This window comes from Saccopteryx bilineata, chromosome 2 (assembly GCF_036850765.1).
Source record: "Saccopteryx bilineata isolate mSacBil1 chromosome 2, mSacBil1_pri_phased_curated, whole genome shotgun sequence".
Classification (NCBI taxonomy): Eukaryota; Metazoa; Chordata; class Mammalia; order Chiroptera; family Emballonuridae; genus Saccopteryx; species Saccopteryx bilineata.
In genome coordinates, this window is record NC_089491.1 from 98954996 (window position 1) to 98967704 (window position 12709).

The following is a 12709-nucleotide window of genomic DNA, read 5'->3' on the forward strand; positions in this document are numbered from 1 at the left end:
AAATTTTTTTTAACAGTAACAAATTAAAACAACATCCAAATAAATGACAATGATATGACCATCCTAAGAGAAAAATATAAATTCACAAATAGAGAAAAAAGCACAACATACGTTAAGCAGGATAAATAAAAAGCATCCCACCCCTAATCACACTGCACTAAAGTGTCAAGTAACAAGAGAAAGAGAAGACCTTAATGACTGCAACAAAGAAAAAATTAACCTCCCGAGAAAGGACAGTCAGACCGACAGAAGTTATCTTGGAAGCAACAACCACTCAGATATTACATAAAATGGTTATTGCTAGTAGAAAAACAATCAAGTCTTTGTACCTACAAAAAAAAAACTACCCTTTGAATTTGTGGACAAATTATAAATATAACCAGATAAAGAATTTATCAAAAAACTTTCACTGATATAACTTAAAGGATATATATACTTCAAGAATAGGAGGTTGGGGCCCTGGCCGGTTGGCTCAGCGGTAGAGCGTCGGCCTGGCGTGCGGGGGACCCGGGTTCGGTTCCCGGCCAGGGCACATAGGAGATGCGCCCATTTGCTTCTCCACCCCCCCCTCCTTCCTCTCTGTCTCTCTCTTCCCCTCCCACAGCCAAGGCTCCATTGGAGCAAAGATGGCCCGGGCGCTGGGGATGGCTCCTTGGCCTCTGCCCCAGGCGCTCAAGTGGCTCTGGTCGCGGCAGAGCGATGCCCCGGAGGGGCAGAGCATCGCCCCCTGGTGGGCAGAGCGTCACCCCCTGGTGGGCATGCCGGGTGGATCCCGGTCGGGCGCATGCGGGAATCTGACTGTCTCTCCCCGTTTCCAGCTTCAGAGAAATACAAAAAAAAAAAAAAAGTCCTCAATGAAATAATAGCAAATTTGCATCCAACAACATATAAGAAGGATTAGATGCAGGACCAAGTGGGATTTATCCCAGAATACAAGGTTGGCTGTAATATTCAAGCCTAAATTTAAGACTATATATCTATAGAATAAAAAAACAAAAACACATGATAATCTCAATTGGTGCAGAAAGACAAAATTCAATATTCTTTCATGATCAACACTGTCAACAAATTAGGAAAAGACCTTCTTCAATCTGATAAAGGATATCTTAAAAACCCAGAGCTAACACCATACATAATGATGAAAGACTGAACACTGTCACAATAATACCAGGAACAAATCAAGAATGTCTGTTCTTGCCAATTTTTTTTTTTTTCATCCATTGATTTCAGTGAAAGAGGAAGGGAGAGAGAGAAAGGGAGAGAGACAAGAACATCAACTTCTCCCTGTGTCTGCTCTGACCGGGATTGAACCAGCTACCTCTGTACTTCCAGATGATGCTCCAACCAACCGAGCTTTCTGGCCAGAGCTGTCTTGCCAATTCTATTCAACACTGTACTACAGGCTCTAGCTAGGGCACTTATGCGAGGAAAAGAGATAAAAGGCATGCAAACTGGAAAGGAAGAAATAAATCTCTATGAACAGATTATCTCACATGGAAAGAATCCCAAGGAGTTCACTAAAAAACTATTAGAATTATAGTAATAAATTCAGCAAGGTTGCAAGTCACAAAATCAATATACAAATAATAAACTGTATTTCTATACACTTGCAATGATCAATCTGAAAACAGAATTTAGAAAACTCCATTTATAACAGCATCAAAAGACCAAAACATTCAGGAATAAGTTTAAATAGAAGAAGTATGCACTGAAAATTGTAAAAGACTGTTGAAAGAAAAAGATCTAAATAAATGGAAACGCATCTCATGTTAAGAAATCAGAAAACTTACTATTATAAAGATGGCCATATCTCCCAAAGAAATTCACAGATTCACCTCAATCCCTATCAATCTCAGCTGGCTTCTTTTTTTTTTTTTTTTCTTTCTTTCAGCTGGCTTCTTTGTAGAAATTGGCAAGCTGATTCTAAAATTCATACATATAATTATAAGGGACTCCAGATAGCCTAAACAATCTTGAAAAAGAACCAAGTTGGAAAACTTACACTTTCCAATTTCAAAACTTACTAAAAAAGCAAGAGTAAATCAAGACAAGGTATGGGCATAAGTACAGACATAGATCAGTGCAACACAGGGGTGCCAAAACCATTCACTGGGGAAAAAATACCGTATTTCCCCATGTATAAGACACTCCCACATACAAGATGCACCTTAATTTTGGGCCCGAATTTTGAAAATATATTACATAAAGTTATTGAACTCAAGTTTTATTCATCATAAAATTCATACAACTCCTCATCACTGTCAAAACTCCTATCCATTAGCTTGTCCTCATCTGTGTCTGATGACAATTAACTGTCTTCAAATACTGCCTCGTCCTCAGTTCCATCTATGGCACTTGAAATGCACAACCACTGTATAAGACGCACCCAATTTTTAGACTCCAAATTTTTCGAAAAGGGGTGGGTGCGTCTTATACATGGGGAATGTTGTAATCTCTTCAACAAATGATGCAGGGACAACGGTATATCCACATGCAAAGAATAATGTTGAATCTTTACCTAAAATCATATACAAAAATTAACTCAAAATGGTTTAAAGCCTGACCAGTGGTGGCACAGTGGACAGAGATCGTCAACCTGGGACACTGAGGTCCCAGGTTCAAAACCCCAAGGTCACCGGCTTGAGCACAGATGCCAGCTTGAACATGGGATCATCGACATGATCTCATGGTCACTTGCTTGAAGCCCAAGATTGTGGATTTGAGCATGGGCTCACTGGCTTGGCTGGAGCCCCCTAGTCAAGGTGCATAGGAGAAGCAATCAGTGAACCACTAAGTGACACAACTAGCAAAGTTGAAGCTTCTTATCTCTCTTCCCTTCCTGTCTCTCTCACTAAAAATAAAGAAAAAAGAAAAGGATTAAAGAATTAAATGTAAGAATTAAAAGTATAAAACTGTTAGTTAGAACAGGGAAAAAATCATGACCATGAATTTAGCAATGGCTTCTTAGGTATGACAACCAAAAGTATGAACAACTAAAAGATAAAAATAAATAAACTGGACCTCATCAAAATTAAAAACATTTTTGTATCAAAGAACATTATTAAAGAAGTGAAAATATAAGTGACAGGCTGGGAAAAAATATGTACAAATCATGTATCTGATAAGGACCTAGTATCTACAAAATACAGGATTCTTACAATTCAACAGCAAGACAACACAATTCAAAAGTAGGCCCTTATGACACAGCAATTCCTCTTCTAGAAATTTACCCAAACGAACCCAAAGCTTAATTAGAAAGAATACATGCGCCCCTACGTTGACTGCAGCGTCATTTACAATAGCCAAGATTTGGAAACTACCCAAGTCCCCATAAACAGATAAGTAGACATAAAAGTTGTGGTACATTTATACACCTACTCAGCTAAAAAAAGAAGGAGACCTTACCCTTTGCAACAGCATGGAGGGACCTGGAGAGCAGTATGCTAAGTAAAATAAGCCAGAGAAAGACAAGTACCATATGATTTCACTTATGTGTGGAATCTTCTGAACAAAATAAACTAGCAAATGAAACAGAAACAGACTCATAAAAACAGAGAACAGACTGACAGCTGTCAGAGAGGAAGTGGGTTTGGAAGCCGGCTGAAAAAGGTGAAGGAATTAAGCAAAGGAAAAAAGTCTGATAAAGGGAGAAGGGTGTGGGGAGGTAGAAGAGGGTATGGGGGGACAAATGGTGATGGAAGGAGACGACTTGGGGTGGTAGACACACGGTGCAGTGTACAGATGATGTATAATGGATTGATGCACCCCAAAATCCATATAAATTTATTGACCAATGTCCTCCAATAAATTTAATTTTAAAAAAGCGGGCAATGGATCTGAAAAGATTTCTCAAAAGGATATACACAAATCGGCAGCGAGCACAGGAAAAAATGCTCTAAGTCATCAGGGAAAAGTAAATCAAAACCACAATGAGCTACCACTTCACAATAAGGGTAGCTAAAATCAGAAGGACAGAGAATAAGTACTGCCAAAGACACGAGAAAATGGGAACTATCCTACAGTGCTCGTGGGAAAGTACAGTACCATTTGACCTAGCAATTCCACTCCTATGAATATGCCCAAGGAAAGTAAAAACATGTCCACACAAAAACTTGTACACAAATATTTATAGCATTATTCACAGTAGCGAAAAAGTGGAAACAACTCAGTGGCCACCAACTCATGAACAAATAACAACATGTATATTTTGTATATCTATACAATGGAATATTATTCAGCCATAAAGTACTGATATATGCTACAATGCAGGTTAAGCTCGAAAACATTATGCTAAGTGAAAGAAACTAGTCACAAAGGACCACAAATTGAACGATACCATCTATCTGCAGTTATCTGGAACAGGCAGACAGACAGAAGGCAGATTAGTGGTTACTCAGGGCTGGGCGTGAGGAGCGGGAAGGAGAGAGGTGACAGCTAAACAGGAGAGTTCTCTTGGAGTTGATGAAAATGCACAGATCTGTGAATCTAGTAAAAACCACTGAATTGTACACTTAAGCAGGTAAATTGTATGGTATGTAAATTATACCTCAATAAAGCTGTTAGAGGAAAAAAGGAAAAAGAGGAAAGATCTGAGATGCAAGAATGTTGGATAAAGACAACCAAACACGATAGATCTACACAAGCATCTGTATAAAATGATACTGTAAATTGTGACTTTAGAAAAGAGGAAACAGAGATTCGCAGACAGTAACTGCACACATGGTGGGGAAGAGAACGGGTTATTAATTAACTTTAGATTTTAAATATGCATTGTCAAATTGGACACGTAACCATTAAAATAATAAAAACAATGTGTAACTCCCAAACTAATAAAGAAAAAAATGACTATAAAAACTAACAAGCAGAAGTGAACAGAGGTCAGCAAACTCTGGGCTGGGGTCAAACCCAGCCGCCACCTGCTTTGTAAACATAGTCTCACTGGAACACAGCTATGCTCAGTGATGTTTGTGCACGGCTGTTCCAAGCTACCGCGTCAGAGCAGGGGACCTGCAACAGGGAGCAGAGGGCCTGCAAGGGCTAAAGCACTGTTACAGGAAAAGCCTGCTGGCCTGCTACAGAAGACCACACAACAGACAGCAGGAGTCACTTGAGCCGCAGGGTCCTGGGCTGGAAAATAAAGAATATCCCCTCCTCTCTTGATTCATCAAAGGTACATTAGACAAACAGCCTTTGAGAAAGAACTTTAACAGTTTGTGGCCAAGGAGTGGAGTGAGTGAGGGAGTGAGAGAGTATGTATGAAGTTCTGAAAAGACATCTGACATACTATTAGCCATGGGTTCTATTGCTTGGGCAAGAACATGGCCATATTTTAGACAATATACTCATGGCTTGAACCTTTTCAGTATATTGTTTGCTTAGAGATAACTGTAGGCTCACAGGCTCTCTTAGAAATCAAGCAGAGATCCTGAATGCCCTTTACTCAGCCCTCCGCAAGGGGACGTCTTGCAGAACTATGACACAGTATCACAGCCACGAATGTGCCACTGATACACTCCATGGTTTTATTCCAATCTCCAAAGTTTTACAAGTGCCCTGTGTGTGTGAGTGTGCGTGTATTGTATCAGACGTGCAGCCACACCAGTCAGGTACAGAGCAGTCCCATCACTGCGAGGATCCTCACATCGATCTTTTATCATCACACCCACCTTCCTTCTACCTCCTCTGCAACCCACAGCAACATCTGTTATTTCAGAAGTGTCATCTAAGCAGAACCAGTGTGTGCCCTTTGTGACTTGTGCCTCCAGAGTCCGTCCCTTCCACTGCTCAGCAGTGCAGTGTGTGTTACCTGTGGTGGCCACCTGCCGACACCTGGTGTGTCCAGCTTTTAGCTGCTACACATGAGACTGACAAAGTTCTGGGTGAGCATGTATTCCATGCTCTGTAAGAAGTGCCCAGAGGGGAACAGGTGACCGGCACGTTCAGTTCAGCGTGATGCCACCACACTGTCTCCTGGAGTGGCAGCTGCCCCTTTCCACCCCCCGCAGTGCACGAGTCACCCAGTTTCTGTGCATCAGCATTCAGCGCTCTCCCAATGGACTATGTTAGCCCTTCTCAGTCATGTAATGACCGCTTGACTCCATTACGACAAGATTATTTTCCTTTAGAAAAAAGGAAACAGATTCGTTTACATATGAGCTTAAAAAACTGAAATAATATTAAAGAGTAATCCACACTTATTTAGTAGGAATTTTGAAAAATATAGAAATGTATATAAAAGAAAGATATCCTATGTTTCCTCTCTTGAAAAAAGAAGCAATGCTGTTATTGAATTCCAAAATCAATGTACCCAAGTTCCAGGCATCACTGGGCAGGCTCTGTCCCTCATTCTGATGTGGAGACCCTGTGGTGGGTCTCTCTGCACCTTGCAGAGGGCTCTGTCTCCAGGAGGGACCCCTCAGCCTGGGACAACACTGAGGGTCCTTTTCCCAGTGGGAACCACAGACACACTGTCAGACCCAGGGAAGCCGCCCAGGTGCACAGAGAAGGAGGTCCCTCATTTGTTCTTGCCTTCTGTCACCTCACTCCCACGAGACAAAGATTCCTTAACTAAGCAGCACCTAGAAACACCATTGGCAGCCCAGTGAATCCCTCTCAGAATAACATTTTTAAATGCAGAAAATAAAAAGCAGAAGGTGCCTGTATCAGACACCACAATTTTCTAAAGCAAATGTGTTCCACAGAACTACACAACCAAACCCCAGAAGTGATGACCACACAGCTCTCGTGAGACCTGTGACCGCAGTGTGAAGTGGCAGGTCTGATGTCTCACGCACAGGCAGGGTCCCGTCACACCACACAGTGCTTGCTGCCACGCTCACCGTCACACCACACAGTGCCTGCTGCCACGCTCACCGTCACACCACACAGTGCTTGCTGCCACGCTCACCGTCACACCACACAGTGCTTGCTGCCACGCTCACCGTCACACCACACAGTGCTTGCTGCCACGCTCACCGTGGGTGAAAATGCTCCACTGCAGTTAGCACTCAGTAAAAGATAATAATTTTTTTCTCTCTCCAATTCCATGGAGCCTCTGAATTCCCTGATTTGACAGAACCAGAAAGAACAGGACCAGGCCTCTTCCCTAAGAGTCTCTGAGGCTGAACTTTGGCCCGAGTTCTGGGGAAAGGAAGCCCCCCGATGGGCCACAGGGGAGGGGTCCACGCCCCAGTGAGGGCCACCAGAGGTATGGCTGCTGCCAGCCAGTTCAAAGGCTGCTCAGAAGGAAGCACAAAGGGGTGGCCACAGGCCCTGGACCCCAGCGTGGGGGTGCAGAGAGGCCTGGGCCCAGTGGTCCTCCCCCGGACCCTCAGTCTGGGGAACTTGAACACTTTTTCTAATCCTGTTTTTCTACTGTAAGCACCAGGGGCAGGCACTGGGAAACATTTCTTGGGGAGCCCACAGCAGTGCAGACAGCCCGAGGAGCACACTGTGTCTCTGGAGAGGTCTGCCCACCTTTGTCAGCGCGAAAGCCACCGTCCCATCATCCTCCGTGGAGAGATCGAGTAGCTTCTGGTAAAAGGCTTCATCATAAGGCCCATCTATTTGCAGTGCTTTTCTGGAGGAGGACACAAGAAAGATAACAAAGCTGACAGGGAACTGCTTCTGAAACTGCTAACAACTGCACAGCTCACACTGGTTTCAAACCACATCGGAGGGAACTCCTCTCAGCAGGGCCACAACTTGGTCGGTCCTGAAGCACCCGAGCTTTAAAGAGAACTTGCAACATCAGAACCCGGGAGCTGAGGCTGAATGTGTTTTGTTTACAACAAATGGCATCTGGGTCAGAGACCCTAGTGAAGGGACAGTGAGAAGGGGTCCCGGACCTGCCACACACCACAGGTGCGGACCCACATCAGGAGGGCAAGGGGACCAACTCAGTTGCACAGGAAAGCCAGAGACACAGCGCTGCACAGACAGAAGCTGCCGGCTGTGGAGCAGCACTGCCCCCTGCAGGCCCCACCCGGCCTCGACACAGCTGCCTGGCGTGGACTTGCAGTCACAGGATGTGCTTTCTTTTCCAGAAATGCACCAGTGACCACTGATGTGCAGGGACCCTGGTCCTTCACACAGCAGGGAAGCCCAGGTGGGCGGCACCTGCAGGGAAGGAGGGAGGAGTGCAGGAGGGCCCTCCTCCTGGGAGGCCTGTCTGTCCTCCCCCTGGAGCAGCCCTGCCCCTCAGCCTAACCTCACCATCATGGCTGCTCGCTCGAGGGGCCCCACGTGGGCCCAGCAGAGACAGGGCGGCACATGCCCAAGACACACCTCTGCTCAGGAAACTCCTCCAGGTACCGCTCGACCCGTCGGTACAGTGGGTAGAGGCCTTCGATGTCCAGCAGGTCCAACATCTGCACCTGAAGGGTTTTGTACAGAAGACAGCCCTTCGGTAACCCTGCGCGCTCCAGGCTGCTCTTTCCTACCGAGAACATCAGGGAAACGAGATTTACTGCCACGGCTGGGGAGGCAGCGGGCACGGCAGCACCCTCCCTCTTGGAGCCGCTGGGGACCAGGCAGAAAGGGCAGGTGCCTTCACCATCTTGGTGCTTCTGCCCTTCCAGCACCTGACAATTCCGTCACACCAGACAGAGCTAAGCTTGGAGAGGTGACCCATGGTTTGGATAAGACAAGGCACAAAATTTTAATCGACTGTGGTAATGTCTCCAATCTATGAGAACATGTCTGTGGAGCCCAGGTTCACAGCCCACTCACAGAGGCAGGGCTGTACCTTCTTTTGTCACCCCCTACGGCTGTCATCAGAGGGCTCTGACAGACCACAGGGCTCTCAGCATGACAGCTGGAGAGTCTGGCTTCCTAGTTGGCCCCCAAACTCAGTTCCTGGCTGTGGCCCCTCACACCACAACACGAGCATGTTGTGGACCTGCTAGCAGGTGACAAGGGGCAATGCGTAGCCCATGTACTCTAATCCAAACTAGCCACTTGGAAGCCCAGATGCCACCAGTCACAGCTGGCTACTGGGGAGTCTGTAAGGAACAGGTCCTCCAGTAGGAGGCACCCAGAACCCCAATCCTGTATGCCTATGTTCACACCTATCTGCAAACTGCTGCCTGCTGGGGCCATCCCCACCCTGACGGGCCTGCAGTGTAGAACTCCCAGTCCTGTGCCTCACTCTATCTGCCATATGTAAGAAACAGGCCAAGGAGTCCTGGCTGGAGAGCTCAGTTGGTTAGAGCATCATCCTGAAGCACAGAGGTTGCCAATTCGATTCCTGGCCAGGGCATATACAGGAACAGGTCAATGTTCCTGTCTCTCTCTCTCTCTCATCAATAAAATAGAGGAAGGCAGGGAGGGAGGGAGGAAGAGAAAGGAAAGGGGAAGGGGAAAGTAAGGAGAAGGGGAAGGGGAAAGGGAAAGGAAGGGGAAGGGGAAAGGAAGGGGAAGGGGAAGGGAAGGGGAAGGGGAAAGGAAGGAGAAGGGGAAAGGAAGGGGAAGGGAAGGGGAAGGGGAAGGAGAAGGAAAGGGGAAGGGGAAAGGAAGGGGAAGGGGAAAGGGAGGGGAAGGGAAGGGGAAAGGAAGGGGAAGGGAAGGGAAGGGGAAAGGAAGGGGAAGGGAAGGAGAAGGGAAAAGGAAGGGGAAGGGAAGGAGAAGGGGAAAGGAAGGGGAAGGGGAAGGGGAAAGGAAGGGGAAGGGGAAAGGAAGGGGAAGGGGAGGAGGAAAGAAAAGGAAAGGAAAGGAAAGGAAAGGGAAAGGAAAGAAAAGGGAAAGGGAAAGGGGCCACAGAAACCTACCCCCAAGTTTGCAAAGAGGACAAGCTAGGATGATGTGGAGAAATTTCTCAGCAAACCAGAGGACACAGACACGTGGGGTGATGTTTTGGGGAAACTCCACAGCACAGAATGGTGCTGCAATTTACAAACCCAGGTCAAAGGTAAGAGAGGCTCCCCACCTAGGGCTGGGAGAATGGCTTGGGGACCCCTGTGGGAGCCCAGGTGGCTCCTGCAGAAGCTCCATAAGGCCAGGCAGGACTCCAGCAAGCTGTGCCCCAGGCTCTGCCCGCCCACCCTCCCAGCCTACCTTGGTGACGCAGACTCTTGCTGAAAGGGCTGGCTTCACAGACTCGTGGGCCCTGAGACCCTGGCCCTAGCCTCAGGGCACCAGCCTGGCCCTTGTCCGAGCCACTGAGTAGCACCCTCGTGATGACGCGCACCAACTCCCGGATGATGGCCCTTGTGCAGTGGGGCCCACTGGCTAGGCCGTTGGATGGGAAGAAGAATGGTTTTAGATGGTACGCGAGCTCACTCCAGTCGGCCACGGGGCTGCGGGCGTCCTTGCAGCCATAAATCAGCTCCCCATTCTTCAGGAAGGAAAAGAACAGGGCGCTGTTTCCAACAGCCAGCTAGGAAAGCACTGTGGTCCCCAGCCTCTGGACAGGCAAAGGGACCTAACATCTACATGTGCCCCCCACCCCATCCCTGCACACTGCGACCCTATGGGGAAGCCCAATGGACCCTGTCATTGGCTGAGAGGCAAATCCCACTGGAAGACATAAAAGAAGCAAAGTTCTAAAAATATGAAGACAAGAGTCCTGATCTGAAATACCCTCGACCAGACATCGCAGCCCATCACTTCAGAGGCTGACACAGGCTCCTGAGAGGCACAGCGTCGGTCAGACCCTGAGCAGGGAAACTCCTGGGCCAGTGAAGACAACAGCAGAGGGCCAGTTTCCCGAGCACTGCTGTCCCGTGCAAGGCTGGGCCAGCTCCCGCTGGGTAGGTGACGCCGCCAGCATCGCTTATGTGAAAACCTCTGTCTTTGAAGCCATCCTGCCTTCTAAAGCCAGGTCCAGCAAAGAAACCTGTGGCACCAGTGTCTCCAGCACTGCCAGCGAGGACACCCAGTGGGGCCAATCCCGTGACTCTTACCGAGGTCTGTGGTGTCCGGCGGGAAAGCCCCTAAGAGGACTCTGAGCAGCAGCCACCCCAGGGGAATGGCGAAACCCCTTGCCCCTAGTTCCCTCGTCTGTGAGATGGTGAATCAGCAGGCTGCAGGATGGTCCCCCATGTCCCTATCCTTTGATCTTCATACCCTGCCGCCTGCTCCACACTGCGGAGGTTTGGACTGTTTAACGGCACCCCTCAGCAAGGTTAAGTTGTAAAAGAGGCCATGGCCTCCACCTTGGTGGCTCTTCTCAACTCACAGCAGCGTGCTGAGCAGCCCCACAAAGCCCCCTAGGCAGGCACAAAGGCCTCCTGCCCAGGCTGGGCCATGGGCGCCGTCTTGGGAACAGATATGGCCCTAGCCGAGTTTTCAGGTGTGACATAGCTCAAAGACCTGAGCCAAAGTCAGCCACACTGCTCCTCAATTCCTGGCCACAGAAACTGAGGTGACAAGTGGGTGCGATGCAGCAGTAGGCAGCATCCTTGAGGATGACGGTCTGCCCCTAGGTGGCCTACGGGAGTCAAGTCAACCAGCGAGAAGCACAGACAGGCCTCACGCCCTCAGCAAGGCCCTGAGGTTCAGCAGCACGCCACCTCTCTTGGAAGCCGCCCATCAGCACTGTCAGAGCTCATGGTGTGGATGCCCAGGGTGATGGGGACACAATAAGGCCACCTGTGGCCACAGGACCAGGAAAACCAACAAAAGACACTGACCCTTGAAGGGCCTCAGAGTGGGAGGACGGTGTGCCGAGCAAAGGGAGGCAGTGGTGCCCAGGGGAAAGCAGGCAGAGAGCATGTGCTGCGCTGAAACCAGGAACCACGGGCTGCAGCCAGGAGGTGGGGCCGGCACGCCGCCCGAGGTCCAGTGCAGAGTGGCAGCCTTGGCCCACCGTGACGCTAGCCCCTCTGCACAGCCCACGCATGGCTGAGTGACCCCTGGAAGAGGAATGCCTCTTCTCTTCAGTGACTGCAATCCGGACAGAGGAGAGTTTTACGTGCACAAATACAGCTGTTCAAGAACCTCCTGTGGCATCTGGGGGACAGCCATCAACGTGGGCTCCATCATTACCCCATGTGTCCCCCCGCAAGTTTCACAAGTGACCAGTATTGGGGTGGACAGGCCACAGCCATGGAGTCTATGAACCGCACACAGACAGTGTGATGGTGGCTGTGCCCATGACACAGGACCGTCCTCCACAGCTGGCATGTGCTGCAGTGGAAGGCAGGAGCATGCGTGCTACTATTGAGCACGCGCTGCACGGTTCCAGGGCCTGTGTGCAAAAGCCACTGTTTCTCTTCTCTTACTCCTTCTCTTTTGAAACTACTGATTTCAACAGAAGCAACAGGCAGCCAGTTCTCAGACCCAGACTCCAGGCCCAGGGCACAGCCGTCTACCTGTGGGCCGAGCCAGACCTACCACTCTGCTAAGTGGGCCTGGCAGGCCAGCCCAGGGTGGGTCAGAAAGGGGTTCCCTTGAGACAAAACGCCAGCCTTATGACAGGTTCCAAATAAATCCTCAGATGAAAGAAAATTTATCTTTCAAATATAAACATAAAATCCCTGAAGTCTTCATAAGAACTATAAATATAAATTGATTTGAACATGTCCTCCTTTTCTAGATGTAGGAAGGGGAGGCAGACGGGGCAAAGTCATGTCACTGCAGCCAGACTTCTGAGTCAAATGGGGGAAATCGAGTCAAGAATAGGCCCCTTCCTGCCCCCTGCCAAGGACCATCCACACAAAGCAGGGTGCGGAGGATACACACTGTCCAGATCCAACAGCCCTGCTTCCCT

At 48.5% G+C, this 12709-nt stretch overlaps 1 protein-coding gene across 1 annotated transcript in view; it reads right to left on the reverse strand.

Annotated features, from left to right (window-relative positions):
- Positions 1 to 12709, reverse strand: part of IPPK (inositol-pentakisphosphate 2-kinase) — a 58615-nt gene that overhangs the window by 16632 nt on the left and 29274 nt on the right. The window contains exons 9-11 of the mRNA XM_066257462.1: positions 10054 to 10333; positions 8287 to 8437; positions 7477 to 7579 (exon numbers count right to left, since the gene is read on the reverse strand). Coding sequence (XP_066113559.1) covers positions 7477 to 7579; positions 8287 to 8437; positions 10054 to 10333 — 534 coding nt within the window. The remainder of the gene's footprint in view (positions 1 to 7476; positions 7580 to 8286; positions 8438 to 10053; positions 10334 to 12709) is intronic.